General features: G+C 40.9%; 2 protein-coding genes across 2 annotated transcripts in view; both read right to left on the bottom strand.

Moving 5' to 3' along the window:
- Positions 1 to 2,028: 2,028 nt before the first annotated feature.
- On the bottom strand, positions 2,029 to 6,347 carry pam16 (presequence translocase associated motor 16). The gene is made up of 5 exons (XM_080855859.1): positions 6,212 to 6,347; positions 5,814 to 5,898; positions 5,566 to 5,702; positions 3,197 to 3,262; positions 2,029 to 2,215 (listed from the first exon to the last, which is right to left on the bottom strand). Exons 1-5 carry the CDS (start codon positions 6,212 to 6,214, stop codon positions 2,120 to 2,122), a joined length of 387 nt encoding a protein of 128 aa, XP_080711985.1. The 5' UTR covers positions 6,215 to 6,347; the 3' UTR covers positions 2,029 to 2,119.
- Positions 6,348 to 8,958: 2,611 nt separating this feature from the next.
- coro7 (coronin 7) overlaps positions 8,959 to 22,579 on the bottom strand; it is an 86,671-nt gene continuing 73,050 nt past the window's right edge. Inside the window, exons 10-28 of the mRNA XM_080855856.1 lie at positions 15,887 to 15,941; positions 15,701 to 15,758; positions 15,358 to 15,503; positions 15,111 to 15,206; positions 14,723 to 14,824; positions 14,449 to 14,593; positions 14,016 to 14,191; positions 13,387 to 13,495; positions 13,008 to 13,094; positions 12,775 to 12,917; positions 12,457 to 12,561; positions 12,232 to 12,317; positions 11,504 to 11,645; positions 11,105 to 11,194; positions 10,600 to 10,716; positions 10,333 to 10,468; positions 10,009 to 10,100; positions 9,771 to 9,860; positions 8,959 to 9,161 (exon numbers count right to left, since the gene is read on the bottom strand). Of these exons, the coding sequence (XP_080711982.1) occupies positions 9,153 to 9,161; positions 9,771 to 9,860; positions 10,009 to 10,100; positions 10,333 to 10,468; positions 10,600 to 10,716; positions 11,105 to 11,194; positions 11,504 to 11,645; positions 12,232 to 12,317; positions 12,457 to 12,561; positions 12,775 to 12,917; positions 13,008 to 13,094; positions 13,387 to 13,495; positions 14,016 to 14,191; positions 14,449 to 14,593; positions 14,723 to 14,824; positions 15,111 to 15,206; positions 15,358 to 15,503; positions 15,701 to 15,758; positions 15,887 to 15,941 (1,984 nt within the window). The 3' untranslated portion in view covers positions 8,959 to 9,152. The remainder of the gene's footprint in view (positions 9,162 to 9,770; positions 9,861 to 10,008; positions 10,101 to 10,332; positions 10,469 to 10,599; positions 10,717 to 11,104; positions 11,195 to 11,503; positions 11,646 to 12,231; positions 12,318 to 12,456; positions 12,562 to 12,774; positions 12,918 to 13,007; positions 13,095 to 13,386; positions 13,496 to 14,015; positions 14,192 to 14,448; positions 14,594 to 14,722; positions 14,825 to 15,110; positions 15,207 to 15,357; positions 15,504 to 15,700; positions 15,759 to 15,886; positions 15,942 to 22,579) is intronic.

Here is a 22,579-nt window from a genome sequence, read left to right as displayed (position 1 = left end):
TTAAAGCAGTACATTCCACACCCACCTCCCAACACATACATACTGAGTTTGTCAACAGTGTTGACTTTATTGATGTTTTGATTATTGCAATAATTTTGTTGGACGAGACATTTTTATGATGTTGAAGTTGCTTTTTTTTTTTTTTTTACTTTGTCTGAACTATTGCACACTGCCTCCAGCTTTTTCCATTGTAAGTCTGTGTGTGTGTGTGTGTGTGTGTGTATTTATGTATCCACAGTAAGAACAGGTGTTTATTTCTTTAGTTTTTGAAAAATTCCTTGCAAAATATTTTCTCTGCTGTAACTATTTAGGGACATGATCCAAACAGGTTTTCTCATGTCATTGTACACATGTACTGGTGCTGCTTGGGGTCCGCTAAAAAAAAAATCTAGATACTGTGACCTATTAATCAGTGCCTAACCCATACGCCACTCATACCCCCTCCCACAGGCGCACAAAGAGCAACAGTTCAGGCCTCCCACTCCTGAAGCAAATGGGTGAAAAGAGAGGGAGGAAGGGAGGCATTTATTCCCATCAGCCCCTGCTTCTAGTGAGTGCTTGTCTGGGCCGCTCTGGGGGTCGTTTCAGTGCCAGCTCTCATGTGCTGTTCCGCTAAACTAGGCCACTAAACTGTCTGCCCTCAAACGGCTTTTCTGTTGGCTCTCTGTTTAAGAAAAAAAGCATGTCTGAACTCTTTGCCCTGGACAAAATAGTTCTGCAGAGAACACACACACACACACCTCTGGCACAAACAGTAAGCAAACACAAGAATATCAAGCTGGCTGCAACTATGTACAAGAGCCATTTTGGTACAAGAGGAAAATTGCCTCTGCACAGAGACAGAACTTTTAGCTAACTAGCCTCTGTACTGTCCCTCCCCTCAGATACCTAAAGAGGTTCAAGGCTACACCCTTGGAGAGAGTTCAATACAGGATACCGCTTCCTGTATTACATGGGTATGATGTCAGCAGGAGCAGTAGACTATGTAAGCTCCTAACCGTCTTATATATGAGCATTCTGCCCTCTTATGGAGAGAGCCGGTGACGACACCTATGCTGCATGGAATTGCTCAACACACACACACACACACACTGAACGATGATGGCAATGTTGACACAGATCCTTTACTGGATCCACAGTTTCATATAAAATAAGCTGTTTGACACATTAACCCTTTGAGCACTCTCTGACTGGCCCTTCATAGATCTTCTTTAAAAGACCCCTGCACACACATTATCAATTTTGGGACACTGCAAAGCAGTTTACTGTGAATGAAAAAACAGTCCCTCTGAAGAGAACTTTGAATCGAAATTTTATCCTAATAATAGACTTGGGAACCCTGGACTGGAAATTTTCTCCAAAAGAGCAGATTTCACACCATGAATTCTGAATGGCTTAGTTTGTGAAGAATTATGATTTACGATTGTAAGGGGACAAAATGTGCCTTTTTATTCATCCACATCCTCCTTATGGTATAATTATAGCCTTAACGGGTTATCTAGTTCAGAGGCATTTGAACTGTGCAAGACCAGTCACTGGAGAAGCTTCACAGGGCTCTACATAGCAATGCCTAGATGCAATGGTGGGTTTTAGTGTTCTCTTAAACAAGGGGAGATGCCTTACTGGTGTAGGCCAGAGGTGCACAAAGGGTTACTGATAGACTATGGCCAGATAAGGCCAGTATTCAATTTCTTTTGCACATTTTGAAGTCTTTAAATAACAGTATTTTATTTTCTCCAAGTGCCTTTTGTTGTAAGTGAAATATAGAGAAAATACAGTATATGAAAAATGAATATATGGATAAATATCTATTTTCCTGGAGTCATGTCGCAAGAACGAACATGCAAAATGTAAGATGTAAAAGTCCATAGTTGGAACAAAATAACTATGTGCTCCTGTTTTAGTGATCCTAAGAGTAAAACATGTTTAATAAAGTTGCATTTGATACATGTGTCTGCGTCCCTTATGTACACAAACACGGTCTTCCTCGTCTTGTTTGTTGTGAATTCCAAGATAAACACAGACAAATAGAGAAAAGACTAAGGCTTTATTGGGGGAGGGCACATAATTTAGAAAGGGTTTGGGGTCACAGGGTTAGAGGGTGAATGGGTAACATGAGTCATGTCTGTGGCTGTTGATCTTGTGGTGGTTTTGTCTGTTTGTTCTGATCCTGGATGGACAGTTCTTCATCAAGGCGTTCCTTTGCCCTCACCACCTACAGAACAAACACAGAAAAAAAGCCAACAGAAGCTTAACCATCGTAAGTACTTTCATGCACTTTAGATAATTTATGCTCTTCCAGAGTAACATTTCTCTGATAAAGGCTCAGATGTGATAGTTGTGAAGGCACCAATCTTTGAACCACTAAACTGTGCAAATCTCTGTCAAGCTGAACTGATTCTGAAACAGAAATTTGAAGTTATCTTCACCATTCATGTTGTTGTAATCAGTCTGAGAAGCTGTTGTATTTCAAAAATGTGATATAGTAGCTATTGTTTTACGATAATCAAGCATGAAGAATTAACTATAGCCGTGTTTCTACAAATACTGGCGAGGTAGCATGTGCAAAGGCCAGTGTTTTCATGGTCACTTCTGGGGTTTGATCATGCCTCCTCGGGGCTCATGGCCTGCCGACTACCCTTGGGCCAAACAGGGCTAAATGGTGCTTCAGGCGGTGTCAAGGTGAAAGGCCGGTTGAGCAGAGTCAGATAAGAGAGGTTCAGCGCCAAAAGGTGATAACTCACTACCAAATAACCCAAACAGATAATACAAAAATGGAGAAGGATTGGAGCTGGCCAGCATGCAAAATCAGGGCTGTGCTTACTATGTGGGCTAACAAAAATGTACGTAGCTTGATCAAGCAGGGGAGACAACCAACACGATTGTAATACTTTTGATGGGTGTCCTTTCTGACTTGGTTGATAAAAAAAGCCAAGAAATATTTAAATGCATGCCTACCAACCCTTCTTACAGGGTCTTACAATTTTATAAAAATAAAGTGTACATGCCCTGGCTGTCTTAACTGATGCATCCAGGCTATAGAGGCAGTCACATATGCTTCATTTGATTTTCAGGATATTCAGATCTGCCACCATATATAAATGTGTATGAGTGATATATACATTTAGTCCTTTTAAGATATGAAAATAAATTAACAAGGCATACGTTGGACTAAAAAGATTAAAGAAACACTCACCTTTGATTGTAGGTAGAGGGAGCCCCCAACAGATTTGTCATTGGCTTTAAATAAGTGCTCATAGTTCTGAAGGGGAAAAGAGTGGAAGGTTTCATACCAAACAGTGAACTTAAACGATCTTACAAAAAACATGCACACATTACAGGGAGATTTGACACACATGACATTTTCAACTGGAATAAGTTTAAAGATTTACCATTTTCCTGAATTTGTCAGAATGTTGCAAGAAATGATTGACTAATATTTATAATAGAATTACATCATTGTATCACACAAAGAGACTTATGACTTAGTGATTGAGTCTTGATGGTGACGTACAAAAACATTCAACTAAAACATTAAAGGAACATGACCAAGCAGGATATCAGAGGCTAAATACAGGTGTTTATCTTGACATCTTCTGAACTACTTCTTGTGATTTGTGTGCTGTTAGGAAAGGCCGGTGGATATAATTGTTATGCCAAATTCGTTGGAATGCTTTACATTGCTAATTAACCTAGAAGTTATTTGTATTTAGATGCTGGATGCTTAGATGCTACTACACATTCAGAAATGTTGAGCCCTTTTTCCTGCTAGTTTCCAGTGGAAGGATATTCTGCCAGTTGAGATGCACAGTAACAATTATAACATAATCACGCCCCCTTAACTTAATTATGAAATATAAGGTGGGCCCAGTCTTTCTGCTGTTTTCTGTAAGGTGTAAGGCATGTATCAATAGACACTGAGCAAGGTTGAGCATGGCTGTACAAATTGTGCTTCCTTCTTCAATGCCTTCAATCCTTGAATAAGCACACGCCTGTTATTTGACTGTCTTCTACATCAACAAAAGGGCTGCATTCAAGCTGCTGTCTAGCAGTGTTAGTGCAAGGACACAACCATCCATACAACTCCTACTAGATTAGGTTATTGAATGTCCTCTCAGAGTTTCCTGTTACGTAGTTTATTTCCACTGTCCTTTCAAGAATGAAATGTCTTCATTTTAGACCTAAATCTTAAGTTTTACTAGTTAATTTTTTTTTATATTTCTAGAGATTCCGTTGTGTTGTAGAGCAGGGGTGTCAAACATACGGCCTGCTGGCCGGATCCGGCCCACCAGGGGGTCAAGCTCGACCCGCCGGATGACTTTGCCAAGTGTCAAAATTACAGAAAGACATAAAGAAAGACACTTGTTTTTCTTAACAAATTTCAAGGGTTGTGAATTAGAATGTCTCTTAAGAATATGGAGGTTTATGAATATAAACGTTTGGTCATTTTTTTTAATCGATCCAGTAAAAACAGCGTAATAATGCGATGTCTGCTCCGGAGGCAGAAGCGCTCTTTGCCACAGGCAGCAGCGCTTGCTGCTCGCTTTGTGATTTTTTTGACGCATTTGCGTCAACTTGAGATCAAAGTGGGCAGTATGTGGGTAGTATGTGGCCCCTTAACTAAAATGAGTTTGACACCCCTGTTTTAGAGGATGTGATATGGTTTTGCATCAATATTTTAAAAAGCAGGTAGTCAGATACTTTGAGATGCGTTGACTGCACAAAAATGTAAAGTGTACCTTAACAATGCATCATTTTTGTATTTATTTTTATAAAAAAGACCACTTCATGAGAAAAACAAACTCAAAAGTAGGAATAAACTACTGGTCTAGAACAGCTATCGGTCCAACCAATTACTGGGTCCCATTTTCTTTTTTGGACTACAACCTGCATCTGCAGAAATATAAAGAGATTTGCAGATGCGTGTTGTCATTTGAGTCAAAATGATCCATCTTGAGCTGGCTACTAAAGAGACACCAAAAGGTCATCTTTAAATGCCATATCAAGTATGCACAAATATCACCCTCTCAAAGAAGTAATTTTCTCTCTGGACCATACTGCACAAATCATGTGCGAGAACAGCGTGTAAGTGGAGTGGAATCAATGCTCATAAAGAACCAACAATGAAAGTTTAAGTCACATGTAATTTTATCTCATCTTTTGATATAATACTTTAACAGAACCACTTCTTATGGCACTAGACTCCCTCTGCAGCTCATTAATGGGTCCTTATAACAGGCACTACATCTACAGGCTTTACTGTCTTTACTCCAACAGATTAGGTTTCAACAAATATCCAGTGCTAATCAATAACTCTGCTCCCTGTAGCAAATGATGTCAGTTACACCAGGAGCACACAACTGTCAAACCATTCGTTTTACAGTGTTTCATGTCAAGTCTGCACACACACATGCAGAGATTATACCTCTGGATTGAGTTTCTGTTGTGTCATAATTCTATTCTTGTCAATTTCAATAAATAAATGAATGCACAAGATTGGCTTATTGCACGCATAAGAGTAATAACCAGTTTGGATAAAAAGCTGTGCGTGTGATGCCACAATACCTTTTGTAGTTCTTCAGGCGTAAGTGTTGTCATATTCAATATTTGCTGTGCCTCCTGTAACGTCATACCCGTTATGCTAGACGCAGCAGCAGATTCCTTCCCGGCTCGACATCTTGCTTTGGCAGCCTCTTGACTGGCTACAATTTGATGCCGAAAGCGAGAAAGAGAAACAAGGAAACATCAGACCTTCAATCACTGAGGTGGTGACTAAGTAAAGCTGTTACAGCCAGAGGTGGCACGAAGATTACCAGCATATTCCTGCCGAAGTGCTCTCGCGAACGCCCGTCCAACTACCTGGGCACCCATTACGATGATCTGGGCAAGGTACTTAGCCTGAGTAGAAAGGAAAATAGTTCCATGTAACTGTAACATTAAGTGGCAAATAACCAAACAAATAACGCCTTAATGGAGTTTGCACGTGTTTAAGGCTGTGCCCTGTCTAGTGGAGGTAATACATGTCCACCTTACGTGTCGAACACACGCTATTTCATAACATAGTGTGTATTTATCCACGTAGCTGACTAAGGTAGCGTCTTGCTTCAAACGTTACGTTATCGTAATAGACCAACCGCTAACTTAATGAAAAGGTTCTAACAACTTGAATGAAATAAGCTCTTTAGGGCAATTGTCAAAAATGTCAACTCACCATCTTTATATGTTTAGGTTCCCTTCAAAGTTGTAGGCCTACCTCCTCTCCTATCTACTTTGAAAGGGCACAAACTTTGAATTAAACCATGCACTGGCGCCAGGACTGCAGTGCAGTCTGTTTAGCATGGGTCTCCAAAGCGTATTGCCGTCAAGGTTAGTATAACCGTGGTCAGAGGTCACGTTCTTCCCAAGTTTGCGAGGCTGTGAGTGTTGTCACCAAGTGGTTGGATGATCAAACTGCATCTGATATTCTCAATTAAGCTACTTTTGGTAAGATTCGGTGTAGTCTCCAAAAACAGGTCAACTCCACCGATCCGATGTGTTTCAATGACAAAGCCTATATTTTCAATGTCACTTCTCTTCTAAACTATTTATTTTACCCCAGAAAATAGTTGTTAAATCATTATTGTTGCCTACTTTGTTAGGAAGACTACAGTGTGTATGCCTCTTTTTAAAAGCCAAACGGCTCAAATCGTCCCAAAGCACCTGTGTAAAGTGAACTGAATGAAACAGAGAGACGCACGATTCCACAAATGCATATAGGCTAGTTTATTCCAAATCAAGGTATAGGGACAATATTCACAGATGCTCGGGCACTGGTGTAATGGCTTCGATGTGCAGCCCTTCAAGGGGCTACCCATCAATAACCTGCCGAGAGTTTAACCACCTAAATAAACACACACACACACACACACCAAATAAGATATTCCCCAAACCAAAATAAAACCATAAATAAATCAGAGATTCCACATGGATCAAACCCAATCATTGGGTGTCTACCAGTCATCAGATATTGGGCATACCTGAGTTCGACTCTCGTCTGTACTGCACAAACTCTGGCAAACGTTGTATACCAGGGGTTTTCAACGGGGGTGGTCCGCGACGGCATTGCAGGGGGTCCACTACATGAGCCTGTGTTGATCAGTTCACCATTGAATTTTTTAAATTGTATAAATTCCCTTTGATGTTTCACACATTTCCAAATTACTCTTGAATATCTTGAAACATATCTAAAATAAGAAAAATATGTCAATCTAAAGTCTGAAAAGCCAAATTGCATTGCTTGAAAAATACCAATTTAGACCCATATTCAGCGAATAAATTACACTGACAAGTGCTATAGGCGGAATATCTGTGCAGGGGGCGTGACAGCAGTGGTTAGTGATCTACCCTGATAATTTCACATATTTAAGTGTTATAGGTAGAATATCTGTGCAGGGGGAGGGGGTGTAGCGGTTATAATCACGCACACGCAGGCACATTAGTGGGCCACAAATTACCTTCTAGTCAGAATGTTGGTCCCTGGGACAAACCCAGTTGAAAATCCCTGCTGTATACAGTTCACTGACAGTACACATAAATATTGGCCAGGGACCTTTGAAACATCAACATCGTTGAGTCTAACTCAGAGCCACAACAGTACTTTTGGCTTTTACGTTCTTTATTCTTATGCCTCTGGCAGCTTGCATCGCACTCAAGTCTAGTTTATTTATCACAGGGGCAAAGAGATAGTGGCACCACCTTTTTCATAATCTCCATTACATTACATATGATGGTTTCGTAATTTGGGCACACTAATACGGAAGGCACTTGTGTAGGCAAGAACACAAAGCCATCGCTCAGTGCACCCCGTCTTGTTTTGTTCATCTACATCTGTGGTATCAATCTCAGAAGATTTGTTCTTTTATAATAACTATCTTTAATAACAGTATTACTGAATGTCTCTGTGCGAGGCCTGGTGTTTATAAAGGAAATACCAGCACATATTTCAATTTAGTGCAAACTTGACTACCCGTATCATTATCAGAATCAGAAGCTTTTTTGTCAAAAAAAAACATTTTATTGCAAGGCAACATTCCATTAAGACTGTTAACAATGTTGATCAAAATGCACTTTTTCCCAAAATACCTTTTTTTTCTCATTAGTAATCCGACAAGACACAAAGTGGTGTGGAAACCTAAGCTCATGATCAGTGATGTGTAGTATTATGGGAAGTAGCCTACACTTGGTCACCACTGAACTGAAGACACAGAAGACACCACATACCCAACTGAACCACACCATACAAGATCGTATATCCAACATTTCATTTAGAAAACATGATTCTTTTTTTGTAAAAAATGAGAGACATTCAATAATTTGAAAAGGACACTGAAAAAAGAATTCCAGAAATGAAGAAAAAAATCAGGTTCATGGAATGTTCTGAACAAAACCCAAAGAACAGACTGGCATTAAGTAATACTACAACTATAGCCTATAGTTCATCTAAAGTTACATCTAATAATTCTCAAAACTGTTTCAGGGTCAGTGCAAGGAAAAAAAATGGCCCTGAATGACAATCTGGGCCAATAGGAAGCAAGCACCACTATTTAACCCACCATCACATGTGTTTAACAGTCCGACAGTTTCATGGCCTTTGTTCTATTCACAAAACATTAGAAATAGCCACTTTGATGGGCTTGATTCATTGCTTAAAATTACCATCTCAATAATCTTGCAATACATTTCTATATCGTTTCTGCTTGCATTTAATATCCAACTACTAACACTGAAATTCAAATGTGTGTGTGTGTGTGTGTGTGTGTCTGTGAGTGACAGAGAGATAGAGAGACATAGAAAGAGGGAAAAAGAGTGAGTTTGTGTGTGTTTTGTGCGCACATGTGTCATGTGTAACAATCATGCTATCTGCTTAAGACTGATGGAAGCATTCCATACTGATGGGCTATTAGACAGGCTGAGCCAGAGTTCAAGGAGGAGAGAATTCAACAGGAACAGACGAAAGAAGCCATAAAGGGAGTGTTTCTTTGTAAAACTGAATTTGTGTGTGTGTGTGTTTGTGAGGATGAGGGTATGTCCATGTTGATTGGCACTCTGAACTGGCAAATTGGAAAACTGGCAGCAGCTTGCGTTGTTGCTTGGAACTGGTCCAGATTTCAGTCCTAATCATCCTTCACACCACATACATACATACAAGCACACGCACACGCACACGCACAAACACACACACAAAAAAAATGTTTAAAAGTTTACCAATTTAAACTTTCAAAAAGGAACATATTTGGATTGCATTGTGTATAAAGTGTATGTGTGAGTATTTATGTGTTTGTTTATGGGTCAGTTTATGTCATAAAAGTCACTGCAGATTGTTGACAGGAATTAATGTATTCATAATGGAATTTTATGATTGATAAACAGATGAAAATATATTTAACTTGCACAACAGCTCTTCCACAATAGCAACTTTTTCGTCAAATTAGCCCTTCATGTTTTTCTTTGTCTGATTTCAAGGCACATCCCTTTAATCTGTTGGTTCTGACTGTGCCAAGGCGGTGGATGTCTCTCTTCAATTTCAATTGCCAGGTCTATGCTACTAAACCTGTTGTCATGAGATGACTTGAAATTCTGGAATGGAAGTATCTAATATTGTGCCACTGAAACACAGGAGCGATAGACGCAGAAAATTAAACTGTAGTTGAAATCATGGAAATCCTGTGTGTGTGTGAGTTTGTGAGAGAGTGTGTGTGAAAGAGAGACCAATATCAAATAATGATTCTTACCCATTCATCTTCATCCACACCCTGAAAGGATTCTTGAGGCAGTGGATTCTCATCCAGATTTCCAAGCTTTGCCACCATGGCACTGAGCAACTACACACACACACACACACACACACACACACACACACACACAAACAATATAAGGAAGGCAAGTAAGAGGAAATTCCACACAAAAGTAGTCCCATTAACACAAAAACACACACATACAGATACAGTACATGCATACACACTTACTGACCTCATCTTTTTTCTGCTCATCGGTTTTCTCTTCCAGATAGACTGAAGAGGGCAGGTATTTGCGCACTGGAGCTTCTTTGGGCGCTTCACTCACTACACACACACACACACACACACACACACACACACACACACACACACACACACACACACACACACACACGAGTTTGTACAAGTATACAAACAGTCATGTAGAGATTATCACACCTCAACTTTGGTTTGTCTGTTGCAGCAAAATCTGTTTCAGCACTGTGCACTAAGTCTAAAAGGCATGTCTGACCTGTCAACAGTCATATTAAATGTGTGAGGTAATTGAGCCATTTACCAGGGGTCATATCTTTAGGCTGCAGGCTGATTTTGCGGTGCTGGCTGTTGGACCCAGAGAGCCAAGAGGCAGCAGAGAGAGAGGTTTCCCACCAAACGGCTGTCTCAGGGAACACATCATCTTGGAAAAACTCTTTCTGTAGTGCACATGTGTGAGGGAGCGAGAGAGAGGGAAGGAGAGATAAGTCAAAAATGTCATCATGCAATGCAATTCAGGGGACCAGAGGACCACCGTAAGACCAAAGATCCTAAAGTTGGTGTGACTTACCCTAACACGTGGGACCCTGAAGGCAACGGGCTCTATGGTGGTCTTGCTCAGACGCAAAGCACGGGCAACCTCTACATCTCTCACATCACACAAGGTTTTTGGAAGGAAAGAGAAACCCTGATGACAGAACAGTTGTTCAGAGAGAGACGTTTCCAATTGAGTGGACACAGTTCATGAGACTTTTCAAATGTTTTTTCTTTCTGTGCATTCAAAGGAAAATATCATATATGATGTTGATTCAGAGTTGTGGTCTAAGGCTAGATGCGTTGTCATATTAGTCAAAACAGAATTCTGTAATACCTGGGATGTAACAATGTGGTTAATTTTTGAATGTTTCTGGCTGTTCAGATCTATTGTGTTTGTAAGAAAACTATTTGGATGTCTTCATTAGAGATTGAGCTAAAATTTGCAGAAATTCTTTTTAGCAAGTAAGAAATGGGTTACTGAAAGTTACAGCTTATAAAACAGTTCTGCTCGGTAACCATGTATGCTGGACAAGTTTTACCTTGTGAGGCTCAGAGGAATTGAAGCTGCTGCACTCCAGGAAATAGGGCTCTTCTGGCACTATGTCATAGCTGAAGACACGAGTATCACCCTAGAAAACACGCGCACACACACACACACACACACACACACACACACACACACACACACACACACACAAACACATACACGAACACACACAAACACACACACACACACACACACAAACACACACACACACACACACATACACACACACACACACAAAATACACAGAGAATACTCCACATTAATGAATATGGGCAAAGACTCCCTTAACCACATTCCTTCCTCTTCATTACATGGTGTGTATACTATATGTCTAAAGTACAACACACACACACACAGAGACGCTTGGAAGTCTCTCTCTGGCTATGCTTACCTTGCCAGTAAGGAAGACGACGCTGGTGTCAGGATCATAAAAGGGGATGAGGGTAGAGGGGGACACATCTGCAGAGACGTTGCCCACTGGCCCTGCGCAAACAGCCTCAGCGGATATCAGGTACAGCTGCCGCTCACTGCGACTGAGGAGAGCATACAGAGGTGTGAGTGTGTGTGTGTGTGTGTGTGTGTGTGTGAGGCTGGGGGTCTAATAAGATCCTCAGTTATAATGGGCTGAGTTAAACACTCCATGAGTTTGCATAGATCTGTTGTTTGAACAAAACCAGCCTCCTACATTTCCATCAAAACACCTTTCTCCTTGGCTGACCCTAGGCATATTCCCATCCCCATCCCCATCCCAGCCCCTTTCTGCTCAGGGCCTGTGCAAAGGGTCCACCTTTGAGGAATACAGGTCAGTGTAGAATTGCTCAGTTGAAATATAAAGTATTTTGTCAAAATGAACACTGTAGGCATATACTCCACCCACCTCAAACACTTGTAGAAATGTAATGTAGAATCCCAATCTACTGAGGTCCTAATCAAACCAGTGTGACTGCTGTTGAGATATCTCTCTCTCTCAGTTTCACTTACCTGTCCAACCTATCCTTACAATTTTTCAACAATTACATTTTCTGCGTTGTTAATAATCCACAAAGAACCTCAGTGAGGTTCAAGATGGCACCCTGTGTTTTTTCTAGGGGTATAACCTGTCCAAATGGTCTTACTCACCTGTCAAATCCAGACACCAAAATATATTTCCCCTCAAGTACCCAGACAATACGCGCCCCTCTGTGGCCCTCAGGCCCTGGCCCCTCCTGTGGAGAGAGGGGGAGGGGGTACCCAGACTTTTTAAGGCCCTTATTTGAGGGTGCTAAACTGCGAATCGGAGTACATTTCACTATCATAAATAAGTAATGGACAATAAATAATCAAATATATTGATCTCATACACACCTGAATGGGCTGATCAGACTTGCGCGGGTCATACACACGGACCTTCCCATCTTTGCACACTGTGGCCAGCAGCTTGCCATCTGGACTCCAAGCCATCCCAAAGATCTAAACAGAGTGTGAATGAAATAAAAACAGTAAAACAACAGAAACAGGGACAACCTGGGGCTCTCAAGATTTCTGCTCCCTGTTTTTCCCCCCGAAATTTACACATACATATGCACATACGCACATACAAACACACACACACACACCACACACACACACACACACACACACACACACACACACACACACACACACACACACACACACACAAACCTGGTCCTCATGTCCCTTTAGTTTCTTAACTTCCTTCTCTGACTCCAGGTCCCACAGACGCACAGTAAGGTCATAAGAGGAAGAGGCCAGCAGGCCAGAGGCTTGAGGGTGGAACTTAATAGAGTAGATCTTCTCTGTGTGACCTGGGAATGGCCCAATGAGATAGAAGTTAAAAGAACCAAACTGCATTGTGCAGGTAATGATAAGTCCTTTTCTTAAAACCTTTCACTCACCCTGGAGCACACACTCAGGTTCCGTCAGAGTTTCAGTTAGACCCCCCTCAGGCACAAGCCACATGCGAATCTTGGCATCGTCTCCAGCTGTCACAAACAATGCCATCATCATCATCATCATCATCATCATCATTCTTATTACATCACCTACAGATTTTTTCATCATCATCATCATTATTATTATGTATTATTATTAATAACAATACTAACAATAATTAATTTCAATCCATTCTATGAACATACACTTTCTTTCTCTCTCTTACACACACACACACACACACACACACACACACACGCACACACACACACACACACACACACACAGAAGAAGAGAGAGAGAGTCAGAGAAAGAGAGAGTCTTTCTAAGAGACAGTCATACCAACAGCTAGTCTATGGGGGTTGAAGGGGTCCCAGCAGAAGTCAGCCACACTGACTGAGTTCTGAATAGTAGGCAGGGCTGTGTCGGGAAGCTTCCCTGGCTGAGACGGCTGAGAAAGGGGAGACAAGGGGCCATGAAGCTCCATGACGCTTTATTTACTGTATTAATGGCACAGTATTAAAGGTATCCTATGTAGCTTTTGACAACTTGAGTGTGGTATAATGCATAATGGGTGTCTATCTATATAAACACCTTGCTTGGGTGTGTTTGTATAGATATTTTTAGTTTGCAATAACATTTAAGGTAATCTATAAGTGCATGCTTACATAAGATGAAGGAGTAGAACTTACTGAATGATCATGTGTTTTTTCTGCTGTTAAGATGTCAACATGGAAGCTTTCAAAATATTATAATAAAAAAGAATAGTAAATTGTGCATGTTAAGTAGCCTTCAAAGAGACTAAAGATATAGTTGAGTTGGTGCTGACATGTGAATACCAACAAAGCTTTGTCTTAAAGCTACATAGTGGACCTTTAAAATCACCCCCTACACATTATTTTTATTTATATATCTGTTTTCAGCCCGTCATCAGTGGGATTTCTGAAACTGAGCAAAAGGCCAGTGAGTACCTCAAACACAGCAATCTGACCTCCAGCAATGGCCAGAGGTACTGCCACATGTCGGCTACTAGAGCAGAAGCCATCACACTCTCCTGGTGTAGTGAGGTTGATCCCACGCAGATTGGTAATGTGTGTGTCGCGGTGCTGAACATTTCCCTGGATGTGTCGGAACTTAGAGCTTGGACCTGAAAGAGAGTATAGGGCGGGAAGTGATTGAGAAAACAGTGCAAGAGTGAGTGAGTGAGAGTTTTTTTTCAAAGTCTGTATGCATGTTCTATTATTTGGCCACACATTTTTTATTTTTTTTAAATGGCCATGCCAATAAAGTCTACAGAATTGAAGAATTGAGACTCAAGATGAAAACTCCAATTGAAACATGAACTTTCAGGTGGTTAAACGCAGAGCTGTGTTGGAAAAGACATTGCAGGCTCTTCTCTCTTACCCAGCATGCCCTGCAGCTGGCGAGAGCTGGCAGTGGAGGAGGGGCTGGGAAGGCAGCCGGAGGACAGACCGCTGGTGGAGGAGGGCGAGCGGGACTGAGCCATGCTTGAACTTCCTGAACTAAGCTCACTGCTGGAGACAGACTTCTGAGAACGAGAGAGACATAGACTAGACAGTCACTGACACTGCATAGTGACACATAAACATGTCTTATATGTCTTATATGTTTAGGGTAGAGGGGGGATTTATCCCTCTATACTTTACAGTGTTCTCACCTCTTTGCTCTTTTGCTCTGCCAGTGGTGGAGCTGGTTGCCGACTGGCTGTTTTGGTGCTGGATTTGGGGCGCTTGTCTGGATGAAGGCTGACCTTCTCCACCTGAGGTCAGGGATAATGGTCAGAAGGAAACACACGTTGGCAAATCGCAACACATTCATCAACAGTTATGCATAGTTCACATCAGCAGATGTGCTTTGTTTGGGCCTCAGACTGGATTCAAATGCCAGTTTAGGGCAGTAAAGGGCTGGCCTGACCTAGGAGAAAATCAGCAGAGGGTAGAGCCATATGCATATCCGTCTGCAGTGGGTTAATCCTAGCTGTCTGCAGCTAGTAGTCTAATAAATCAGTTTACTATCCACATGAACTTCCAGTGTTTGGGTCTTACCTGTTTGTTCTCTCCACCCCACCACTCCCCTGCGGTCATGGCTGCTGTCTGTCCCATGGTGTCAGGGTACAGGTCAGCATGGAAGTCCTGTGAAGCCTGTGTCAAAGATACAAAAACCCATGAACACACACAAAACTGTATTAACATATCACAAAAAAAACATTAACACAATTTTGACTAATTTGTTCTTTCTTATTTAGCTTGTTGGAATCAGTGACTGTATCAGTTTGTCATAAGGAGTGCCCACCTTGCGTGGCACATTGTAGCTGATGGGCACAATGAAGTTTTCTGTCAGTTGCAGCACACGCATAACCTCACAGGAGCCAACATCCAAGGCCAGTTTGGGGACCAAGGCAACGCTGCGGTTGGAGGCCTCAGTCAGGCAATGACTCACTAGGAGAGAGGGGTAGAGTAGGAGAGAGGAAGAGAGACACAGAAAAAGAGGGATACCAATCAACATGGCCTGATTCAGACAAATGAGAGTGACTCAGACCCCACTCATTAGGTATATATGTGTGTTTCCATATATGTATGTGCTTTTGTATGTTTGTTTCTGCGTGCTACACAGCTAACAGAATGAAATACTGCACCTTGCGGCAGGAAGGGCTCTACAGATGAAACCTCATAGCAGTCAATAACTGAGTCCCCCTGTAGAGCACACACATTGTCAAACACACTTCTATCACAACAATAAAAAATGAACATCCAGTTCAGGGCATAGGCCTATATTTGTGTTAGAAGTAATGTGCTTCAGTCTATGCAGACACAACACTCACCTTTCCAGCCACCACTAGAAGGCCAGAGTCTTGGTCAAACAAGGGCATCAGAATTCTAAGAATTGGAGAGGGGGGAAGAGAAGCATTTAAAATCGGATTTAAGTGTGTCAGCCACCACTAGAGGCAGTCTGGTGCTGATATTCACTACAGCTCACAAGGGTTACATAGACATTACAAGGGTAGAGAAGCTCTGCATAGAATCCTTCAGATTTGCTTACACAGACAGACAGACAGACAGACAGACAGACAGATAGACAGCAATCCTACCTAGACATTTATTTCACCAAGAATGAACAGATCAGCCAAAAAAAACAACAACTCTGCCACGTCAGACTACAATGACTTGCAGCATTTTCTGTGTGCATTGACAAAGAAGACAGTAGTTTGAGAAGTGCACCCTCATGGCTCTCTGTGTCTTTCCCCTGAGGTCCTGTTCTCACCTGACCCTCCTTCACCTCAGGCTTCATTCCTCTACAACCTGAGTACCCTGGAGCTGTAAAATGACGGTTGACTAGATGGTTGCCTCAGAGTAAAACGCAAAACAGGTTTTTAGCTCAGCCTTTTGTCTACAATCACTCTACCTCCAATCCTCCCCAGTCCAGTGCTCAGTACCAGCTGTGACATGCCAAGATGCACAGTTGGGCTCTTTTTCTGTCTCTTCTTCCTGCTCAAACCTGGCTGTCTTACTAAACCTGCCTGACCAGAGGCAGTCTAAGCCGCATGACATGCAAACCCCTCTGTGTGTGTGTAGAGGTAATTTTTCAAAGTGCGTACTACAAGCATGCCAATACGTCTGTGGTGGGGTGGGCATGTGTATTGTAAGTATAATGTTTCAGTTCTGCCACCAGGGGTCCTTCAAACACTTCTGTTTCCACACTGCCCCCGTCTCAACTTTCACTTTCTCCATCAGTCTTACCACTCCCTACTGTTCTAATCAAATAGACCCCCTACCCACAAACATATTGGCCTAGTATAACCACACCCACATTCACCTCGTGAACAGGGTCTGGCTGTGCCACATTGGGCATTGTTTCCAGTTGTTGCATCATAATGAGCGTGGACCTCAGGTTAACCACTAAGGAGTAAGGAAACGATGTAATCGCCCTTGATGGAGAAATGTACACATTCTTCTTGCTCCTGCTTCAATTCCTTGATTGTTTCTAGCGTTGCTACTGGCTTTGCCTAGCTCTAGCACTGCCACCACTGTTGTTACTACATTTTTAAATACATGCTTCACTTCAATCCCAATCTGGCAAAAATAGGGTTTCCAGACTATAATCTCAGCGAAAACTGAGAGCAATAGGCGGGTGGAGCCAGCCTACAAACATATTGCCCCTCTATGAAAAATATTTTTTTCAACACAATTATTCCTCTTTTGCTTCCACATTTTCTTTTCAGTCATACTAATAACATTCTCTTACAGCATTCTTTCTTTCAGAAGACCTTCTCTCTCCCCCCTCTTTGTGTACTGTATGTGTGTGTGAAGTGGAGGGGAGGGTCAGCTGTCTGTCTCTACGGTCACATGGTGTTAAAGGACTCATTCACAGGCTACAGTTCTAAACTCTACAGTGCAGTTGTAAACGTGTATGTGAGAGAGTGCGAGTGTGTGTGTAGTTAGGGCTGGGTCGTGCAGCAGCCTTCAGACTGTAATCCAGACATAAGATGCCTGGGGCATTTAAAAGATTCAGAGGCCCTACACACCACACACACACACACACACACACACACACACACACACACACATCTATATAAACACAGTATATACAAAAGTCATTTTTCAGATACAAGCAAGGAGGCAGAATAATCTGAGAGGCAAGTGCACAAACACATTGGTTTAGGAATATATGTATGTTTTGGCATGTTTTAATAATAGGAATTTTATACCAATGACTACTGACTAATCATACGTCCTCTATATATATTAATGTTTTATTCTTTCACATTTATATTTATTAACAGTTTCTATTGTTCATAGTTTCTCTGTGAGGAATTAAAATGTGATGAATTACAGGTATTTCAAGAATGAAGGGGTTTACAGGCATAATCAGATTATAGTCATGCTTGAGTACTGCTACAACAGGAGTCTGGTTTGCACAGAAACACAGACAGAGAGACAGAACACACACAAGGAGAGAGAGAGAGAAAGTAAGGGAGAGAGAGACAGAGTGGGGGAGAGAGAGAGAGAGAGAGAATAACTGAATAATGTTAACAATGAAACACAAACACACACATGATATTAAGATTTGAGAGCATAGAGAAAGAGGGAGAGAAAGAGGGAAAAAAGAGAGAGCACACAGTGGCAGCTGTAAATGACCAGATGCTATCCAAATTTCAAGCGTTGGTGTCTACAAATATTAACCATAATAATATGTTTATTGTGTATTATACTTTAAACCCTACTGTTCTGAAAATGCTAATTACCAGAAAAAGAAGAAAAAACACTTGGTGTATCCAAATGTACTCAGCTAAACAAATCCTTCCTTCAGACATTTTCAGGATTGTCTAGTATATGTGTATTACATGTGGACTGTACTGTGCAATGTTTGTGAGTTATTACTTTTTTGTGACTTACTTTTGTACCAAATTTCACCTTATTGATTAAAAGATAATACATGGAAATAGACCATTGAGTTGGTTAAATCATTAGAAATCACATACATTGTAAGCTCAGTTGTATTTAAAATTCAAATGTAAAAGCATTTCAATGTAAATATAATAATTCAAAGTTCATAGCCTGTGTGTGTGTGTGTGTGTGTGTGTGTGTGTGTGTGTGTGTGTGTGTGTGTGTGTGTGTCAATACTATGGCATGAAGGGCAAAAGAAATCAGACAGGAGCAAGAGAGAAGATGGACGAAGGGATGAAAGAAGGGTCAGGCAGGGGTCTGCATTCTTTTCTCCGAGTCACAGGAAGAGACCTAACAGTTGGTTCACACTGATTTACTCACATATAGACATAGGTACCAGTAAACACACACACACACACACACACACACACACACACTCACACACTCACTCACCAACACACACACACACACACACACACACACACACACACACTCACACACTCACTCACCAACACACACACACACACACACACACACACACTCACCAACACAGACACAGACACAGACACACACACACACACACACACACACACACACACACACACACACAGGCTATGAACTTCCAATTATCACACCCACACACAAAATGTCTCCAGCACAGCAAACACGCAAACACTTCTGTGATTTCAGGGATTTAGCAGATGTATCTGTCTCTATTTGTCTGTCTATGTATCTGTATAATATGGCAAATCTGTTCAGAATCTCAGGCCATCTCAGGTCTTAGAAATGCCAAAAGCTGTGACAATATTCTATGAAACAGCACACCTTTCTGTATAATTGTTTTTGTCTGTGTACACTTAACATTGAGTCACAGAGTGTTTTGGCATTGTTTGCCATTGTAACAGAGTTTTTTAAATTAATACAAGGAGACTCTTTTGGGGACAGTGTTATAGATGTCATGACCTAATCATTTCCTATTAGTGACTTGATAAGACAGCTTATATATCTCCATGTGTTTATTGATACAACTTCAATCCCATTGTTGACAGGTTTCAAAATGTGTATTGCTTCCCTCCATTTCAAAGAGCATAGCTGCACTAGTCTTATCAATGAAGCTTCTTACACCAGCTAACTACAGCAAATAGTGCTGCACCTGTCTTGTCTCAAAGCGTCAATTTCTGACTGACTTATAGACTGTATTGTTTCTGCTTGCCATGAAGAGCATACCCGTAGTTCTACACAGTAGCGCTTTTACCGTCTTTAAGTCTTTAAAATATTTTTTGACGATTATAAAAAAGACATATCAGTACAATAAATCTGTGATGTTATTGGAAATCTCTCTCTTTCTTTCTCTCTTTCTCTCTGTGTGACAGTGAACTCTGGCCAGTGGTGGACTGGCAGTACTGTTATGTTTTACTAGTTCCCCTGGGCAACATTACCCACAGCATGGGTTTTGCTGCAGGTTTTATGGTGCCAGGGCGATTAGGAGGTGGTGTGTACACACACTCACACTACCCACAGAGCTGTGTGCCCTACGTCCTTGTAGCACACAGCTGAGCCAAGACAGTCCTAGGCGTCTCATTGGAGTCTGCTGCTAAATGGCTAAACGCCATCAAATGCCAAACTTTTACATAAGGAGACATATTTCGAGAACTAAAATGCAATGTCTCCCTTGAAGGTAACCGAAGGTCTGAGAAATATTATTTCAATAGTTCTGGTGTACTTGATACAACTTTAATGCTGATTGACTTGGTTGCATAAGAGAGTTTACAAGTTACAAGTATTTTATTTGTCAGATGCACAAAAGGACACAGGGTCAGACTGGGCACTGAAAATTACAATAAAATATTATTACTTGTATTTTATTTTTGAACCTATTTTCATATGTATGGATATGTTGTGGGGCAAGTATTTCAATGTATATAGCTTCTTTGCATTATTACAAAGCTAAAGACAATCCTCCTTATCCTTATTGTTGTTGTTCATGACTATTGTAGTAAATGTTTTTGCACATACCAGTAGTCCACAACTACAATATGCTTACTCTATAGTGTTTTTAGAAACAACAACGAAAATATATGACATTTATATACTCATTATTGCAGCTAAACTTAGCTGTAAATAAAAAAATACATTTGACTACAGAACCACTGTTTAAAGTTGCTTAATGTATCGAAACAATCAAATCAAACAAGATTGTCAGAATCCCCTAAGTGCTAGAGGCTGGCCCCCACTCCAGAGGGTTACTGATGTCATGTTGATGAATGAGGCTAAATTGAATTAAATAAATTGTAAAACACTGCTGCAAACGTGCTACACTGTTGAACAACAATATGCCCTCTAGGGGGCAGTTTTAGCCAGATGTGTGTTTCCTGTCTATCTGAGTCGAATTTTTCCTGTCAGCACTGAACTGGAAAACGTACACATATACCTAGGCTTTATAGCACAAATATATATATATTTTAAAACACACATTTACACTTAGACTCAATTAAAAATAAAGAAATACTCTCAACACACTATAAATACTTAACTAACTACAGCCTTTATTTGTTTTGTATTTACCTGACATTGGTTCTTGCATCAGGCTATATTGTCAAGATCGATTTTGACTTTACACAACAAAACTCCTTTAAGATACAATGGTGGCATGCTAGTAGGAGCAACTCACAATTCTCGTTTCCTATATTTACATTTCACCTTTCCCAACAGATCCCAATCATTTCCACTGTACTCATCACTCAAGAAAGTGTGTGTGTGTGTGTGTGTGTGTGTGTGTGTGTGTGTGTGTGTGTGTGTGTGTGTGTGTTTGCCTGTACTTGGCGTGTACGGGGAGTACTGCACTATTTGCTTAAATGAGTAAACACAGAGGGAACAGGGAGATGCCAGTGGAGAGTGTTTCAACTCCTCCAGGCACACACACACACTTTCTCTGTATTTCACCGTCCTCTTTAACTGGGAACCATATTACAAACTTAACATTCAACAAACAGGCAATAAGACAGTCAATTAATTTACAAAGAGAGAATACTGATGGTAAGGGTAACGTTCCAGGTAGTGTGCTGTGAGAACATATGACTTGCATATGACCAATATAACTGCTTTGGTAACAATCAGACTCCCTCTGTTCCAAAACTATCTGGATTTAGCATAATGTGCAACAGATATGTACTGACTCGTGAGAGTGAGTGAAAGGATAAACATCTCTTAAACAGCTACAGAGTTAAATAAAGCACAACAAATAAAAGTAGAAAGAGATTTCTGGGTATAGGCCTACTAATGGTGATGGCACAGGTGGGAGATGTGAATTGATGGAGCCTCTAACTAGCAGATATTCCTTCTCCTAGTACAAACAATGAGAAGCCTTTCGCTATGTGAAAAAAATGGTGACTTCATCCTGAATGTACATCTTCTGAAAAATCTTGTAGCTAAACAACAAATTGGACACTCTGAGCCTGTTAAGGTATTCTGCCTCAGCTGTTCCTATATATTACCTGGCTCCGTATAAAAAGTTTTTAAAATTGATTATGATGGTTGACACCTGTTTTAAAAATATAAGTGGGCCAAATGTATCAATTTTTACATACAATTTACCTACAAAAATAAAAGTAGACTTATTTTATTTTCTTTAAACCTCACATTGTTATTGGCGATTACAGGAGAGCAGCAATAAATAACAAATGTTTTACATAAACAAAGAGAGGAGTTTTTTTTTTTACGGCAAGGCACCTTTTGATTGGAGCAGGCAGGTGTGGGACTGCAAAATCCATCTCGTGTAAACGTCAACCTGCGGGATATTGCGAGGGGAGCGGGACAAAATACTACATAGTTTTACGGGACCTGGCGGGAGCAGGACAGGATCTATGCTGATCTAAACTGAAAAATCCATTCTGCGCAGACCTCTACTTGAGACCATGTGCAGAAGATATTTTCATAAATACCGTTTTATGTGTAGAAAAATGTGTTTCTCGTGATTTTAGTGCACCGCACCGTTGATACATGTGGCCCAAATTCTTGTTTAGTCAGGAAACAAAACTTAGGCTAAATACCCATTCAAATGTGTGTTATCTAAATCCAATTATTGAATAACCTAGCAGGTTTACAGAAACAGACTTAAAAAAAAAACATGG

This window comes from Sprattus sprattus (assembly GCF_963457725.1).
Source record: "Sprattus sprattus genome assembly, chromosome: 18".
Taxonomy (NCBI): Eukaryota; Metazoa; Chordata; class Actinopteri; order Clupeiformes; family Clupeidae; genus Sprattus; species Sprattus sprattus.
The sequence above is the reverse complement of the archived record's forward strand: the minus strand, read 5'-3'. Positions and strand labels throughout refer to the sequence as shown.